This window comes from Barbus barbus (assembly GCF_936440315.1).
Source record: "Barbus barbus genome assembly, chromosome: 18".
Lineage (NCBI taxonomy): Eukaryota > Metazoa > Chordata > Actinopteri > Cypriniformes > Cyprinidae > Barbus > Barbus barbus.
Window position 1 is genome coordinate 19747473 of NC_136746.1, and position 18538 is coordinate 19766010.

General features: G+C 37.6%; 2 protein-coding genes across 2 annotated transcripts; one reads left to right on the forward strand and one right to left on the reverse strand.

The window, feature by feature from the left end:
* Window positions 1–8946: 8946 nt before the first annotated feature.
* On the forward strand, window positions 8947–13264 carry gdf10a (growth differentiation factor 10a). Its single transcript, XM_079439486.1, has 3 exons — window positions 8947–9449; window positions 10295–11202; window positions 11596–13264. The coding sequence occupies exons 1-3, from the start codon at window positions 9224–9226 to the stop codon at window positions 11785–11787; spliced, it is 1326 nt and encodes a 441-aa protein (XP_079295612.1). The 5' UTR covers window positions 8947–9223; the 3' UTR covers window positions 11788–13264.
* Window positions 13265–14447: 1183 nt separating this feature from the next.
* znf488 (zinc finger protein 488) lies at window positions 14448–18345 on the reverse strand. The gene is made up of 4 exons (XM_079440042.1): window positions 18200–18345; window positions 17581–17805; window positions 17218–17449; window positions 14448–16639 (listed from the first exon to the last, which is right to left on the reverse strand). Exons 2-4 carry the CDS (start codon window positions 17794–17796, stop codon window positions 15600–15602), a joined length of 1488 nt encoding a protein of 495 aa, XP_079296168.1. The 5' UTR covers window positions 17797–17805; window positions 18200–18345; the 3' UTR covers window positions 14448–15599.
* Window positions 18346–18538: the final 193 nt, after the last annotated feature.

An 18538-nucleotide genomic window follows, 5' to 3' on the forward strand; every position in this document is an offset into this window, starting at 1 on the left:
TTTTCGGTATGTTAAAGTGGACATGTAAACAGATCCATTCAAGGAAAGTTCTGTGCAGTCTGCTGTTTTGGGTAGTTTTTGAATGGGTGGTGTGGTATTAGAATAGAGTGCATGCGTGTGTATGTGTTTACGGAGGGAGGTGTTGAACATTTATTCTGGAAGGGCTCCCAATTTAACACCTCAATAAAGCATCCAGCCAACATTTATTCCGGGCCTGGGAAGTCTTGCATGGTGGTCCATGGAAAGACCTTTTGAATAAGAAAGTAGTAAGCTGAAATATGAAATAATGAAATGCTGAATACTCTACGTATACCAACATAATGTTTTGCAATAGCTGCTAGGACTAAAATGGCTTCTGCTCATAGGTTAAAGATTCAGTAGACCTCTTCAAACAGCCACAGTCCAAACAAAAAAGATCTTTTCCCATATACAATTTGCGACATTACCTTACTGCTAGGATATTTTTGCTCTAACTAACATGTGTGTTCAATTACTTTTCCAGAACTGCAGCGTGATGTTGTTTTAGCTGTAAAGCTGATACTTTCTTGATCATGCTAACCGCATTCGAGTTGATCCAGGCAGCAGCCAGTAAGCTGGGATCGGACGTGCCCCTACGCCACGGCTGATGATTGTATGACAGGGGGTGACTTTCTGACCTGTTCACATGGCTAATAAAACATTCATAGAGGGAGAGGAATTCCAGTGTATAGTTTTGCCCCGTCTGTGATGTTTGGAATCCTGCAGTGACCCCATAGAAAGCGCCATTCTGTCTGCAGACAAAGGCCTGCTGTTTCTCTCCGTATCATCGTGGACTAGACCAACACTACTGACTGCTTGCTGCAAAGCTAATCAAATATTTTTCTTCCACCACAGAATTAGTCTCAATAAATACTTTTTTGCATGATTTTTCACTCTTTTTCCTCTACAAATTCATCTTGTACCGCAACGGTGCTATAGTTCATGCAGGTGGTCGAGGGATTTTCTCTTTTTTGTGTGTGGAGAAAAGTGGCCTCTTGTGTTAAAGAAGAGGGAAAGACTGAGTGAATATTAAGTTCAATTGCTCTCACAACGACCTGATTTGCCCAAATTGCCTGGCTTGTGTGTTGGAAAAATATTCCGCTGGTCTCTTTGTTGTTATTTGGTTTTTAATTGGGTTACGACACTGCAATGCTTCACTTTAATTATGCTTCACCTCTGTCAGTAAAGTCCAAAGCGGCCTATGAAATATGAATCGCTCCGTCTGTGCATTATTCTTTCGAGACCACTTTGAGATGGTTCACACAATCATTTCTTAATGAAAGAGTCATTCTGAAGTGTGCTAAAGTAATCCACTTGGCACAAGAGGCTGTTCAGCAAAACAAATGATGGAGTATTCTTGCTGAATTTATGTCTATTCACTTTCTTGAGCCACAGGCGCTTGCCTTCCCTTTTCATCTCACAATAGACACTTTATGTAGCTGTCGATGTTTGCAATGAATCATTATGATGACTAGATCGTTTTTTTTCTTCTGGATAGCATTTAAGTCATCTCTCAGTGTCTGTGAGGCTTACATTTCCCAACAATGAGAACGGAAAGGACTTCTCATCAAATTCTCTTCATATTTCGAAGGGAGCCTCATCTTTTCATGAGCCACTTTCTGCCATGTAAAAATGGCTCACTGCAGAGCAGTTTCCCTCAAATCTATGCTCTAAAATTGGTTTCCAGGAAGGAAAACCTTCTAAACCTACAGACTTGGTGTTGTATTTACAAAGACAGAGTTATATTCATTAAAGTCTAAACGGCGTGCTGTCATTTCCTGAACAAGTCCCAGAGGCCCATGACCTTCACCTTCACAGCAAAGTCTTAAACCCCTGTGGGTGGCTGCCAGGAAGAAATTACAATCAAAAAGAAATTCTTAACTGTTGTGATTTAACTATGACTTGACAAGGATTATAAAATATACAGAAAATAATGAGGAGAATAAACCTTTTGTATTTGTGACCCAACTTTAATGGTTTGTAAATACAGTACTTTGGCTTCACGCTGCCTTTCATGGATGGTTTTCATGAAATAATATTTTTACCACCAACAATATTATTTGGTTTCACAGATTCCTCAAGATTCTTTCAAAGACAAATAAGTTTGTAATTTCCGTTCACATAAACCTTCATTTTTTTATTTTTGTAACTTACACTGACAAGGAAAATCCTTAATGCCGGGAATTGCTGATGAGTATTTTTTCTGAGAGTATTTTTTGGAATAATATTTGCCTCTTTTGTCAGTGTTCAAGCAGAAAAATGTGGCAATAGTTCCAAGCAAAACGTTAATGGAAGTTTTCATCCAACATTTACACTCCATTCATATTCCAAACAGTTGCATTGTTATTTTCTGATTGATCTGTAAACAAAACTAATCATAATTAATGATCTGATCTTAAAACACATTAGTTATCAATTATTTTGTCTAAAGGATTTTTGGGCAAGTGAATTTGCATCAAATTAAACTACTATTTTATTATTTTATTGTATTGTATTTGTTCCAAAAATCATCACTAAATTCTCTTCCCATGTGGGAATATCAGGTGTAATTTGCATCCAATTTTCACGATTACATTTTACAATTTAACCAAATAACCCCATATTTCATGTTCTATGGCATTCTGTAGAAATTTCTGGGATTACTGTTGAGTGTTTGATCAGTGTGCAACTGTGTGAGTGAATTGTGGCCTCTGGCTCACCTCTGCCTTCAGTTCCTCAGAATAATGGCTGCCAGCATCCTATTCCAAGAGCCTTCGTTTACTTTCTTATTGCAAACAAACTGCATTTTCCCAGTTATTTTCTCTGTGCAGAGGCCACCAGAACATTAAAGGGTCGGAGTGATATCATTCATGTAACATTAAGACCCCTACATTCAAGGAGGCTTTTAATGGCCACATCATGTTCTCTCTCTGTTAGAGCCATCAACCGCATAGTGTTTAAAGCATTAAAAATGTGGTTTCACTGATCCTGGGACTCAGAATCATATATATACAATAAAAATAAAATGAACTGGCATTGGTTTTTATGCAGACATAAATAATAAACAGCAGGGCTGGTAAAATGATCCAGAGTCTTGCATTTATCCCCAAGATAGTATTAATTAGATTTATCTGCTGCTCTGGCTCACTCTTCCTGCTACAGACTATATTTTACAAACTCAATGAATCTGAATACCCCAAAGTAGCATTACCCTCTCTCCCTTGGCTTGGTAACCCTGCTAGTCTATATATTTTTATTGGCAAGTTCTTCAAAAGGCCCCACAGAAATGCGCACAGGTAAAGAAACTGAATGTGTCTAGACACTTGAGGTCAGGCTTCTTAGTAAGTTTGGATGCTCCGTGCGACGAGGACAAGCAGATGTCTGTTGTGCCATATTGTATCTGAATGTTTGAGATTGTTTCGAAATTGAGCATTGCAAAGGCCGGATTTGGGATTGGTATGTTGGCATATACAGTACGTAGCAGTGAGGTAGAAAAGGGCATTCTGTGGTGCTTTTGAACATGATTATTTTGTATGAACATTACTGCATGCATGCATGATGTCATGTGAAACTTTGTTCATTATGCTAAATTGAATTCTTCTAGATAAACAAGAGAAATGCATAGAGAATGCATTAAGTATAAATAATGGCTTCACAACACCCAATACATCATCTTGACATAAAAATTTTGATATTTCTTTCAACAAGCACAGTAAAGATATCCCCTACCCAACCCTCCAAAATAAATCAATGAATTAATAATATAAAATGCAGTGTAATAATGTTTAAGACTAACTATTAATACAGGGTTTTTTTTTTATTCAGTATTAAAGCATTTTTTCCTTGGAGCTTTTAAAACATGTACATGTCAGCTATGATTTATGGCATACTTTTCATGCTCTAAATGGCTAGTAAAGTAAACCTCTAGTTGCACTTAGCTATCTCTGCATTCATCTCAAGAAATACTGTTCAATGGATGAGCTTTCTCTTAAAAGGCTGCATCACATGTCATAATGACTGAAAGATTTTAGCAATCTGTTTGTAACTCACTCTCTTCTGTCTTACATACTCCGACTTCATACACTCACCATTAAGAAAAGATGATAAAAGGGACAAAAAAAACTTATGTGGACAAAGATAAATAGGAGAGTAAAACAGCAGAGCGATGACATATGTTTGGCAGTTTGCAAAGCAGTTTTGGAAACAGTCACTCCAAGAAATCAAGTCATTCTAAAACTTCCAATTCTATGTTTTGTTTGGATGCAGATTAAGGTAAGCAAGAAACAACTTAAGTTACATCTTTATTGCAATGACCTGAAGATAAATGTCTACAATATGTTCCTTTCAAACATTTGTATACTCTGAAGGACAGACATTTCACTGAATGTTTAACTTCAGAACTTAACGTTTTTCAAAAGTGTGCATGTAAGAATAACTAAAGTATGAAGCTTTGAAACCCTTTCATATGTTTCAGCATGGCAGTTGTTGAGAGGCTGCAGAAGGCAGCATACATGAATGGCATAAATCCTAACACTGAATATGCATGGTGACTGTAGTTATAAGAGCCAATTACCTTATATAAGTGTCACTACTTAATATAGAATTTTTGTGAAATTAAAAGAGCTTTAAAGTAAGGTAAAAGGAAGTTTAAAATCCGGGTTTACACATAAAAGAGGCAATTGAACATCAACATGCACTTGGATGTTAGATCGACCGGGCTGAAAAAAAAATATTTTTTTGGTTGATTTGAGCCAAAGGAGACTTAATTTTGCCATTGTTGTCAGATTTTGCTTTCATAAATGTACTTACATTGCCAGAAATATCTAACAGGGGAGTTACGAATCTGGTTGTTGAGTGACCTGACTTGCCTCAAAGCAATTTTGGTTGTCAGTTCTGTAATGGAGGTCTTGAAAAAAATCATGCAAGTGGCCTTTATTTTCATGTCTCCAAAATCCATTTTACACCTCATAAGCAGACTAGATAACTGCTTGTCTTCAGATCACAACTTAATCATATAATAGAAATGTAGCTCGTCACAGTAGCAAAGGAACAGTGGACTCCAAGGTGACATGTGGCACTCGTGTGAAGCAACTCAAACTCAGCATGTGGCTGTTTTCATGAAGACATAGAGCATAGACAAAGCCGTGCTTGTTCTTAGACAGGATTCTGCATTGAGAGAGGAGGAGTCAGTATTGAAGGATAACTAATTTTGATTGACAGAGAGTTAAAGATCAAAGCCAGACGGGTCCAGGAGACCTACTGATCACAGCAGTCAGGGGTGAAATCATGTTAGCCGTAAAGCGACAGCAGTGGGCTTTTGCAAACGGGACAGCATGAGGGAGTTTTATTGCTTCTGGACCAGAACAATGAAAGCACTGCATCTCTTCCCAAAGCCAAGTGAGCTCATGCCTTAGTTCAGGGCCACCATCCAGAACTGGACAGACAGGAGGGAATCTGCCATGTGTACGGCATGCGGACCAGGACCATGGACAGATTCAGATCAGTTTGTTATGTTCAATTCATTATATTCCTTTTTTGGACCCAGTTTGTATAATGCCTCCTGTGCTACACAAAGATGCTCTGTATATGGTTAAACAAATAGTGAGACAAATAGATAGATGGGGGGAATATTAAGCCATAAATATACACAAACCTACTCATAAAACCTCACCAGATGCAGTAATTTTCATAGCCAAGTAAAATGATTTGGTTGGCCTGAAATTACATTTTATATTAATTATTTTTAGCAGCAAAATGGAGAGAACAAGAATTTGTGAATATGAAATGGCACATTCAAATTTACAGACTATCTATCTATCTATCTATCTATCTATCTATCTATCTATCTATCTATCTATCTATCTATCTATCTATCTATCTATCTATCTATCTATCTATCTATCTATCTATCTATCTATCTATCTATCTATCTATCTATCTATCTATCTATCTATCATGGTGTGAATCCCAACATGTTTCATTATTATGATTTTATCACTCTCATAAATCCAGAGAATTGTTCATTAAAAAAATATATATTTTCCAATAATCCTTTACATGGATTTACTTGTTTCAGAGTATTTTGAAATAGATCCAGTGCTTTACCCTTCAAGACTGAGACTGAGTCTAACTAACAGTGGTTTTAAAACATTTGTACTCAGTTATTCTGCAAGTATACTGGAAGTAACTGAGTAACTGAAGCCAAAAGAGAATGCTCTTTGCCATTAGGTCCATTTGGCAAGATTGGCACGTTGATATTGTGCAGGTCCAAGAGCACCAGAACTTTGAGACGTGATTGATCACTCAAGGCACTGCAAGGATAATTGTATTTCTCTTGAGCTATGAGACACACAGCCAATACAAACGGGAAAGAAAAAACACAGAGAGCAGGCAACTACTTGCGTTCTGCCTTTCAAAAATCTTGATGCTGACAGATGGATGCTTAAAATGTATTTGTCCTTGTGCCAAAGGACCTGACCCTCTACTTTCTAATATCAGCAGCCACTTCCTTTTTACTGAAGTTCTACAAATATACATAAAATGAAGGGAGGGAGTCATTTCTTTTTTAGTGGGAAAGTGAAGAGCTTTTATGTCAAATAATAATAATAATCAATGTTAACAATTTTCTCTCTGTGCTATACTTTAATTTTACAGTGCAGTTGTTTCTACTATCTTTTGTTTTTTTATTTTGAACACATTTATAATACTAGAAACCGATAAACAGTACTGGATCCCATCGGGAAGTGAAGGATTCAGCTACATGAATCTAATTATTTACTTAAAGAAATTTCCATGCTATTACAAATGCTAATTTCATGATGATCTAGCATTTGTCACTTGAATAAAATTATTGCTATACCACAAATGACAGTTTATTCTTCCCTAATTTTACTTACAGAAAAAATAGCCTCAGGAAATCAAAGACCCATCTGCCATTTATGAAGCGAACCACATAAACTGCTTAAGTACAGGCAATTGAGTTAAGCAACACTATTTGTTTTTGCTAGCCATATCAAATAACAAATCCATTGAGTTATGAGTGGTTCCCCACAGTCAGTTTTTTTATGAAAAGTAATTAAAAATGTTATATATCATGGATATCTGTGGTATGAGATCAAAAAAATAATAATTCAAATGAGGTCAAGCAAACAACTTCAAGCAATAAGGCAAGAAATAATTTAGCTACTTTTATATGAATTACAGAACATTGTGATTAAACATTTTTCAGTGGGCAGTCTAGGCCCTGACAAATGCTCCTTTTCACACAAAGAGTGAAGCAAATATGTGTCAGGCTGAAGGAAACGTAAATTCATATTTCATGTCATTTTTAAAACGTAGGTTTTAATAAAAAAAATTATGAGATCTTGCAGTATAGCCTTATACATCAAAGTTTTACATATTTCATTCACAGAATTCTTCTATTTATAAAAAAAAAAAAAAAAAAAAAAAACCTTCCAACCAATGAAAGATGTTGCAACAAGCCCCATATAAAGCTCATGAATGGGAGGCAAGGAAGGAGGCAAGCAAAATAATAGTGTGTTTTACGAGACCAGGACTACTAGCTGTTTCCAAGTAAAGGACAAACATATTAAGAGAATTTGTCCTGGAGAGACAAGCCTTAAACAAGACTTTATGCTTATTAGCATCATTCCGTAGTTAGCTTGTTAATTAAAGAATCATTCTCAGTATCCAGACCCAGCAGGATCTGAGAGAGAATTGGTCTCTCCCAGGTGCTATAGAGAGCAAGTGATGCAGTTGCATTGAAGAATCAAAGGTCTCTGTGAACCAGAGTTAATTTGAATTCTTTCACCCTTGTTCTGTTTTTTTATTCATTTTTAAAAGCGGTATAGGATTCTGAAGCTTAATGGCTTCGCCTTCCCACAGTCGGACGATAAAAAGAGGGGTGGAAACAAAGCAGAGCAGAGGTATCTCCCCTCCTACTCGATTTATCCCTTGATTCACTCAGTAACAGTGTCCTAGTGGGCAGGAACGTCAGATTTTTAATGCAGATTTAAGACACATTCAAGTGTGAAGTAAAAAGGGGGTCTCCAGTGGGGTCCCCAGGGGCCACAGGAGGTGTTTAATGGCACGCAATGACCCAAACGGCCGGGCTTGTTATGGTCTCTCCACTGGAGCTCCGGGCTTTCACGGAACCAGCATTGTTGGCACAGCGCTGCAAACACTGCACACAAAAAACAGAGGTGACAAGGCCGTTCCCCCAGTGTGCTTCATGTACTGAATGAAATCACTATAATGAAATCAAGCAAAGGCACTCACAAATATTCAAAAGTCTTTCAAAGTAGCCTTTTTGGATTTATGCATTTGCACTCTCACTTTATTTTAACGTTTACTGATAAAGAAGGAAAAGTGCACATATAGCCTCTTATCTTTCTTTAAACGTATTAATTGAACAGGTCAGCTTTGCTGTCATCACCATGACATAAATGTCAGTTGGACTCATATTTATGGTTGTAGATTACTGGATGCATACAAAAAGGTCTTATGGCATATTGAATATAATGTAAACCTTTAATGTTTGAAGAAATATTGAATTACTTTAGAAAGTAAACTAGAACGTAGATGTTTTAGTATTATGTTGAATGCTTGTAGACCTTCTTGATGTGTAAAATCAAAGTGTAACTTGCTGATTCAAAGTAAAAAATATGAAAATGTAAACCCTAATCTATTTCATCAAATTTTTGTAAAAGCTATTAACATGAGAGCAGCCGCTTAGTGGTTCATTATAAAATAATAACATCTTAAAACTCATTTTGAATGAAAAAGAAAGCTTTTGAAGTGCTTGTTGTGAAAAGGGAAAAAACAGTACAATAACCTAGAACCTTAAACTGTGAAAGTGCATGTTTGCTGGATTTGTCCTCTTGCTGGATCGGGTGTAATGTAGCAGCAGCTCCCGTTGGCTGATGGGCGGATACCTCAGCACCTCGCTCCGCTTATGCCTGCTCTCGTGGATAGTGGCGGTCAGAAGAAATAAGTGATGTACCACAGGTTAAGCACGAGACCTACAGAACTTCTGAAACATTGTAACAACTTCCTCTCTGCACTGCGTTAAAAGGCGGGGAAAGCGGCTACTTTACAAACCGCATGACTGGAAAACGTCACTCCGAAGCTGTCATACTGGAAACCTTGTTTTAGTATGTGCTAGCGCGTTTTTTTTTTTTTAGCTACACGGCATTCAATTGTTTGGAAGCTTTTCTTTCTTTGCAACATGACTGTTAAATATGTCTTTTTGACGCACCTGTTACTGCTTTGGGTCGGTTCCGATACTGACGCGTCTGAAGCTGTTTGGAGAAGTGCGCGAGACAGCACGACAGACGCGCTCGTGGCCACAGATGCGCTCTCACAGCATATGTTTAAACTGTATGAGAAGTACAACACTGAACCTAACCGGCTCAAAGAGGGAAATACTGTAAGAAGTTTTAAAGCAAAACCTGGTAAGTAACATAAGAAATAAATGCATGATGCATAACAATGCACAGATACATACTGAATTTATATTACGTTTTAAATGTTTGATAAAAATTCTACAATGATTATAATAGTAGGCTATTTATTTTAGCTTAATTGTGTCTTCTGAATGACTTGGTTTTGGTTTACCTGGAAAATGGCAAGTCTTTTTAAAAGATTTTGTCAGAAGCAGGCAATTTAATTGGGGTTTTTTTGGGGGGGGTTATTATTTTTCAGCTCTATTGAAGTTTGTCTTGTGCAACGCAAATGTGTTACTCCTAGGTTTTTATGTTATGTATTTGTACTGAATATTGTCACTACTAGGCTATGTTTTGTAGATATGCCGTGCAAAACTGAACGGAACTGTTCAATGGCAATTTGTGCAATTTTGTTAATGAAACGTTTAAAAACAGATATTTATAAGCTAAAATTACTCTATACAGACATAACTATGCATATGCATGATATGCGCATTTTCAAGAGCAGGTTTTTAAAGTTGTTGTGGCTCAGTTATTTCACAATATCGTTCTCAGAGCCGTTTAAACCAGAACATTAAAAAACAACATGTGTTACACTCTCATGAAACAATGCAGTCTTTTTTCTGCAGTCTGCTAAAGCATTTAATCAGTGCCGATTAAAAGACTGACATTATTGCAGGTTCTAACTCTTTAGGGAACCTAAATAAACATTTCCATATGTCTGCTCTTGGAGTAACATATCTCCTCACTTCCTTGTGCTTTCTCCAACCTCATAGACAGAACAAAAAGCCTGTTGTTTGAGCCCATATTCATAATTAATATGTAACTCAGCAGTTTCTCTCGTATCTTTGCAGAGAATGTGGAGGAGAGGGTCTCGTACTGGTTGAATCTAACTTCTCTTCAGGGGTCTGAGGTGATTCTCACATCTACGTTTCACTTCTTTTTTGACAAACGGCCACGCCAGAGGTCCTGGTTCTGCAAGCGCTTCAAGAACCCCTCTTGTCGCATCCTGAACGTACATCTGCTACCCTCTGTCCATCTTATTTTCCGGTCTCCCTCCTTCAGCTCAGCCCAGGGATCTCTACTCGGAAACATCACCGCAGTTCCTCACAGACGTGGGACCTGGCAGAGCAAGGATGTGTCTGTCATTATAAAGGAGGCCCGAGATAAGAATCACCTTTTGATCACTGTGGAGTTTGACTACGGAGAGCAGTATCAAAGGTATCAGGACCAGCTCCCGTCCTCCAGCCTTCCATACTTGCTGGTGTACGCTAATGACCTGGCAATTTCAGAGCCCAACAGCGTGGCCGTGAGCCTACAGAGATATGACCCTTTCATTGCAGACCAGCAGCCAACTCAGTCTCCAGACTCCTCACCTGACATACGTGTGAAGCGGGAACTGGATTTGGAGTTCTCTGATCCTATTGAGAACAACGAGCTCCCGGAGGTGGAGTACAACAGCTTCAAACAGCACGATATGTGGGAAAGCGCTTACTTTGCGCTCAAGCCAAAGCCCTTTAAAAAAGAACGTCGGAGGAAAGGCCAGGAGCATGCTGATGGATTCGGCAAGTCTCAGGTTCTCCGGTTTGATGAGAAAACCATGAAGAAGGCTCGGAGGAGACAGTGGAAAGAACCTCGCAGCTGTTCCAGGAGGTACCTGAAGGTGGACTTTGCAGATATCGGGTGGAACGAATGGATCTTGTCTCCCAAGTCTTTCGATGCCTTCTACTGTGCAGGAACGTGTGAATTCCCCATTCCAAAGGTCAGAGAACCTCATGGCGAGGATCAGCGTATGCGAATGTGAATCGTTTAGACATGTTGAAATATTTAAAAATGACTATGGTTAATACAGCTTTTCTAGCCAGAGGTTTTAAACAAAGAATCCCTTCAGAAAATGTTTCAGTTCCAGCACAACTAAAGCACACAGACTTTATGTGCAATTACAGTCAAATAATTGTATGCTTAATAGGGGTTTTAAGCACATTTTGGACACATTTTCTTTTGAAATGAGCCAGTTTTACAGTTCTTCTGTTCTGAATAATAGAAGGGTGTTGTAAGACATAATTTCCTCTGCTTCATTGAAGAGGGCAAAACAAAAGTTGCATATCTAAACGCTACCACACCTCATTTATCCTCTCTTTTCTGTCCTTTTCAGGTGGTCCGCCCCTCCAACCATGCAACCATCCAGAGCATAGTCAAGGCCGTTGGGATAATTCCAGGTATCCCAGAGCCCTGCTGTGTCCCAGAGATCATGAAACCCCTCAGTGTTCTATTTCTGGATGAGAGCAAAAACATTGTGTTGAAGATCTACCCCAACATGTCTGTGGAGACGTGCGCTTGTAGATAAGACTTGCTGCTCAGAGGAAAGAAAGACAAATGGGCATTGTTGTGGTTTTGACACCCAAATTTACCTTGAAGAGGCATATTGTCTTTAGTTTGCACTTGTTAGAAAGTGCACACATTTTTAAGGACTGCATTTCATTTTTTATAAATGCCTACAAGTGATATTTTAATTTCCTCAGTTTATCCAAAAAGGATCTGTCGTAAACATTTTTCATTGTAGTTGAGTAACATAAGCACTTACTCTTAAAAGTATCCCTTATAAATTGTCGGCTTTTCTGTCATCTATATGACATAAATGGTTGTTGGACTCATGTTTGTAGATTACTGGATGTACGATGAGGTTTTATAGCATACTGAATATATAACAAACTTTTTTTTGGCAGAACTGTTGAATTACATTGGAAAGTGAATTAGAATAAAGAATTATCTTATTATTCAGATGAATGTTGTAGTTACAGGTTAAGATAATGTCTTGGTGTTCATTAGAAATCTAAGTGTAACTTGATATTTGGTTCATTTAAAAGTATAAATGATGAAGTACATGTGAAAAGTGTGAACCCTTTAATCTACATCAAACTATTAGTGTGACTGCAAAGCAGTCTTGTAGTAACTAATCTGAATTTAGTTTTGAAACAGAACTTAAAAGATCCCAAAAGGTGGGGTGTTGCTAATCGCTGAAGTTACTGATGGCTAGTGCTGACTCGTTTTTCCTGTGCATTTGTTTTAAGAGATGTTACACAAGGTTCATTTTTTGTATTCAGACGCATTTGATGATCTCAATTTGGCGCCGTAAGCAAGGAGTATTTGGGCCAAATGTGTCAGTGTGTATAAACAATTGTTCATTTGGAATCATATATTATATTTTAGAGAATGTATTTTTGTAAATGTGTGTTTTAAATTATGAAAACTAGCCTTATAATAAGTAGAATAAAATAAATGTTAAACCACGAGCTTGTATTTTCTGCTGCATATTTCTGCATTGTATGTTTTTGTATTCTTCACTTAACGAAGAGAGTAATGGTACATTACTTCTTTACCTTGACATCAAAGACATCTCTAGCCCCCAGTTCCCACTTTCAACCCACTTCAAGAGCATCGGGTCTCAAAGCGCAGGAAGTTCCAACTTTTACTTCAACAGATGATGTCACCCAGCTCAAACTAATTTGACGTAAACCCTTTTAATCCCACTTGCCCGTGAATGAAAACGAAAGAAGCGTGTTCTCCCAATTACTGTCTGCTGTGTCTTTCCTTTGTGCAAGTTTGAGTGTTGAATGGCTTCTCTGTGCAGTGTGTGAAAAGAGTCACTTGAAGATGTCAACATGTTTGGTTATGTAGACTGAAGAGACATGAATGTGTCTGCTGCTTTTACTTGTTTATCACTGCAAATGTGAATTCAAAAATTTATTTTATATTAAACCAGCCTAGTTTGTTGGTTTTTAACTTGTCATCAACAAACCCTCCATTAAAGACACCTGACCAGTTTGTAGATAGAAACCGTTTTTAAGTAGAGTTATCAACAACTTACTAGTTTATTAGCAAAGAAATTTGGCGGCAACCAAACTGATGAGATTATCAATGGTCTCCACAGTAATCAAAAACTGCTTTCCTCTATCGGGCTAGTTTTGACAGTGTCAGTATGAATGAGGTTTATTAAACTGTAGTTCACTTGGTCTCCCACAGAGACCATAAAATAACAGAAGAATGTGAGAATGTAACGCCAACATCCTCTAAAGCTGCCCAGAAACACTGAGGGAAACTCTCAGGTGAATCCCTTTAGGCAATGTTTAGTTTCCTGGGGAGCACTTTCATATTTAAATCGGTTGTATAGGACACCAGAGGCTTCCTCAAAATGTAAATATTCAACAGTTACTGAAAACCAAAGTCAATATTTAGTTTTCCAAATGAGGCCTGATTAATTAATGGCAGCGATGAAAGATGCTCTTTAGAGGAACAGAGGATTTTCTGTGTGTATGAAATGACTCTCATCAAGTGATTACAGTCAGGAACAGGCTGCTGGGCTTCTAATTGCACCAATATTAGGCCAGTGTATACACATCTTTTTATTCAATCTAATGGCTTCAAAAGTTCAATATTTTACTTTCTTGAATGAGCAGAATGTTTATAGCTAAATAGCCTACAGATGGGCGCCCTTTTGAATTTATTCAAAAACTTTGACGTTTTCCTGAACTTTCTCAGTGTTGAGTTTATTACCTATGACTTTATGCATATAATTAAACGGAGACTTGCATGGGGTTTAATTAAATAAAAAATCAACGTGAACACAACACCATTCTCACACAACAGTTTTGTTTAGAGTCGTGAGGCTTCGAGGATTTATGAATTGTTAGAGAGTGCACTCTACCGGTCACTCAGTGTTAGTGCATGTGTCAAGCCAATGTTTCAAAAACTTCAAATTATTTAAATAAAATTAAAATGAAAAAATGGACGAGCTCATTATTTTTTAAAGAAAGTCAGTATTTTTTAAAACAAACTGACACTTTATATTCTAAACATACTTCTTAAAAGTATTTTAAAATTACACTGACTAGACAAAACTACATTGAATTAGATTCATCTCAATGTCACTGTTCTCTAAAAGAAAGTAGTATTTGATATGTTTCATACTACTTCATGGCTAAAATCAGAGGCAAACACCTGGGGAATATGTTCAAAATCTTTAATGAAATACAATGACTACTTATCTCAAAAAAGAACAGAACAAGAAAATATTTTAATAAATACATCCTCCTTGTCGTTGTGCTGATAAAAAAAAAATGTTAAAAAGAAGTAGACATCTGAAAAGAACATTGTAACAAAGATTTGGCATTCTGAAGGAAGGGATATTTCAAATATAAAATCTCTTTACAAAGCAATGCCTTTAGTTCATAATAGTTTTCTTCAGTTGTTAGCAAACCTAAAAATGCTAGAGCAATTTATTCTACCGTTTTTCATTAGCATTTACATGTACTCATCATGACATCTGTAAGGCACTGTTAAGTTGAAAATGACCAGGCAGTTCAACAGTGTTAGTCACAACTAAATGTACTAGGTACAGCTAGCTCTAAAGAGAAAGTTATTCATGTCTATAGCCATCTAGTGGCGATGTAGGCCTATCCTGAATTGCACTACCAAAGACCACCATTTAAAAGACTACACTGCTGAAATGACTATGACCTTTAGAGAAAAAGACAATGAATCTTTACCAAAGGTAAATGGTTGAAAGGTTCAAGTTTTTAGTCGGTCTGTAATGTATTGCTACAGTAAAATGCTTCCCCTGTCCAATGGCAATCTACCCAGTTATCAGAAAATGTTCTCAGAACATTCGGGCAACTTTCAATGTTTGTGATAGTCTATAAACCACTGGGCTAACAGAGAACGTTCTCAAAACATTCTGGCAAGGTTCTCTCACACAGTTCTCTCTTCCACAGTTCCAGTAACATTAATAGAAAGTTTACTAAGATATCTGGTCTTTAATGTTCTCATAACTGGAATGTATTAGCTGGACATTTTACCTGGAATGTTTTCGAAACTACTTGTTTTAAAACGTTCAATCAAAAGTAACATTCCCATAATGTTTGCAATATGATCAAATGGAACGTTCCATATAACTACGTTTTTCAAACATGTAAAAAACTGAACATTTCGAATAGTCAGAGAACACTACGAATTCATAACTCAATGGTAACGTTAGCAAAACGGTCTTAGAACATATTTTTGTCAGCTGAGTAGTTACAAGGGACCATCACAGTGTAAATGCATAATTTATGGATAATGCATCTTCATATACCTGGCTAAAGTGCGATGGAGTTTTTCTTCTTAATTATGTGATGTCATGTGACGTGAGAGGTGGTGACGCTCTCGAAAGTACTCGTGACAGATGGGACAGGTGAGTTTCTCCTCTCTTCTCCTCCTCACCTGAGCCTCTGCGGCGAACTCTTTCTTATGATGGGACCGCATGTGAAACACCAAGTCGGAGGTCATTCGGAATGAAAGGTTGCATTTGGCGCACCAGTTCTGCACTGAAACACTCAATGGTGTGAAAGTAGGGGGTAGAAGTGTCAAAGAAGATGTAGACTGCAGCTGACCACCTATAGATCTGGTCCAATGCTCGGGTGCGTAATAAAAAGATCCTCCTGTAGCCAGAGGAGCAGACATCACTCCACCTGCATGAACGCTTGGCAAGTCAGCGTGAAACAGGTGTGAAGCCAACACATTTCTGTATCCTAGTGAAGGTTTTGATTTGAAAGAGTCTGATATATTATCCGAATCTGGTGGTGAAGAATTCTGAACTTCGGTGATGGTGCGTTTGTTGGGTTCACAAAACGCGCTCTTCCGTTCCGAGTGTGCGCTCTTGGGTACAACGAACGAGAAGGCGCTGCAGTCGGATTGCAGGCCTACTTGAGACGCCATTATATCCCGTGATGACTGCTCTGGTGGTTTTTGAACCTCGGTAAATGCGCTGCTTTTACGTATCTTTGATTCATTTGTTGATAATTTGTCTGATTCTGACAAATCCTGGAAAGGTGGACTGTGTTTGTTGATGTTGGCGGTGTTGCTGTGATTAGTGATGTTGGTTTTCTCTAATAAAACAGTTTTTTTGCTCCGGGGACTTAGGGAACCCTCTTGTTTTCTTTTTCTAGGTATCCCCGAGTCTTCAGGAGAACCGTTCATTTTGTGCTCCAGATCTCTTGCAATGTTGTGAAAATCTATGATTTTGCGTTGTCGCTTGACTTCTGGTTTCTGTTCGCTGGTTGGTCGGATAATATCTACTTTTTCCTGCGCACATAAAAAACGGCAGTGGGCAAGGAAAGGGTTTTCGTTCTTGAAGGCCTGGCCGCATCTCGTACATGTGTAGCCTGCATATGAAGATACAAACGCTGTCAGACCCTCCATGGTAGTAACAATAATAGGAAACTTAACATTTAAGCAACAATTAATTTATAAACAACTCATTTATATGTTCAATTTACATATTAAATACGAATTTTGTAAATTTTTGAATAATGAATAAGTTGCTGTCTTATGGACATTTTTGTGCCAAATATTCAGGGTCTAAAGGGGTCTTCTGTGTTCAGTGGTTTTCTTGTCACATTACAACAAAATGGCTTCCTGCATATATTTGCTTTTGTATAAAAAAAAACAATTCCTCAAATATTAATAATTTACAAACCAAACATTTACAGGAAAATTGCTTAGCTGTTAATTAATACATAAAAAATACCAAAGTAGGCTACTTGTGCAAAAGTTTTGAAGAAGAGCTATTTATACCTATTTTATTTGATAGAGATGAATATGACCTATGAATTAAAATTTCATGACATTGTTAACCTATTTGAAGTTACATTCAATTAAAATTAATTAACAAATTATTTAAGCATTAAATAATGATTTTATTCCAATAAAAAAAAAATCTTTGAAAGCAGCCCATACTCACCATCTGCCAGGGCTTTTGTCTTTATGTCTTCGAACCCCAAAAGATGTGACAACTCCTTGTCGTACCAAACAAGTAGTTCTTCCCCTTGTTTCACATCTCGAATAGTCCGAAAGTGCAGCTGTCCTCCTTTCAAGTAGGCCTCAGTATTCTGGTCTTCTGCGCTCATTGCAGCCTGTACTAACCGTAGCCAAGGAACTACTAATGGAGAACCTTTCATCGCCTCAGGATCTACCTGTTGACAGTGGGACATATTTGACATTAGAGGAAATTTGATTTTACAGTAAAATACTTAACTGATCGTTTGCGGTGTTTCATTTACAGCACAAGACAAATTCTGCAGTCTAAATCTAACATCTTACTCACCCGAAACACATATGATTTATTCCGTTTGTCAAAGGACTTCAATGCAATGAAGGCTATAGTGTCATAAAAGGTATTATGAAGAACACAAGGTCCAAATGATATTCCAGCTGGCATATCCTGTGTAACTTGTACACTGGTGAAGAAGTCCGAGACATGGTGGTGGAGAAATTTGCTGTCATTAGTCCACAAGGTGCGAGGAATAATACTATGCTCCATGTTTTATTCCTGGAAATATGAATTTAAATGATGAAAAGTTAAAAAGAAGAAGACAAGTACATGTTTCCATGCTTAAATAGGGTCAATGGAGCAATCTGGATTTTTAATAGCCTAAAGTTTTTATGTTTTTGTTTTTTTTTGTCAGTATTCCTCTAAAACACCGGTACATAGGAAATGTTTTACCATGCATGCAATTAGTTCGACTATCGAAAAATAAATAAATCGGTCTATGTTTGCGAAATCGATTGGTAAATCAGAACTGTTCAGTTTTTCTTTTCTTTTACGTTTGGTTTGATGTTCTTTAGACTGTTAATAGCGTTTGAATCCGTATAATCAGCAGGCATTTTATATAAAATGGAATATCTCACAAAATTAGCCAATATGCAGTAAAATTGCTACTCACGTATAGCAGATTTTGGTTGAGGATGTGCCGGAGCAGGTGCACAGTCCAAGGAGACGCGATTTGCAATTATCCACAGAGAGCGCGCGATCACGACCTTCTCCTGCTCCTGACTGTCTCTCGCGCTGCGCAGTCACGCACTTATCTATGCAGAGGACGCAGAGCTGATAAGCCTCATTCACCCCCCCCCAGGTGGCAATTTGATTGGTGCTTCACCAGCTTTGCAGGCGTGTTAATTAGAAGCGAGGGTAATCAATGACAGAAGTCAGAGACCGTTAGATTGTGATGAGTACCACAAAAGACTGTATGCTCATTCTGTATGCACATTTAAAACGAATCCTA

What these genes read in the sequence shown, in the direction of transcription:
- znf488 (XM_079440042.1), bottom strand. Translation starts at nt 17,796, where the DNA reads ATGGAGCATAGTATTATTCCTCGCACCTTGTGGACTAATGACAGCAAA. An exon ending in ATAAATCATATGTGTTTCGG is followed by an intron (nt 17,450 to 17,580) that starts GTGAGTAAGATG and finishes CACTGTCAACAG; the next exon opens with GTAGATCCTGAGGCGATGAA. An exon ending in GACAAAAGCCCTGGCAGATG is followed by an intron (nt 16,640 to 17,217) that starts GTGAGTATGGGC and finishes CTTCATATGCAG; the next exon opens with GCTACACATGTACGAGATGC.
- gdf10a (XM_079439486.1), top strand. Translation starts at nt 9,224, where the DNA reads ATGACTGTTAAATATGTCTTTTTGACGCACCTGTTACTGCTTTGGGTC. An exon ending in AAGTTTTAAAGCAAAACCTG is followed by an intron (nt 9,450 to 10,294) that starts GTAAGTAACATA and finishes GTATCTTTGCAG; the next exon opens with AGAATGTGGAGGAGAGGGTC. An exon ending in GTGAATTCCCCATTCCAAAG is followed by an intron (nt 11,203 to 11,595) that starts GTCAGAGAACCT and finishes TGTCCTTTTCAG; the next exon opens with GTGGTCCGCCCCTCCAACCA.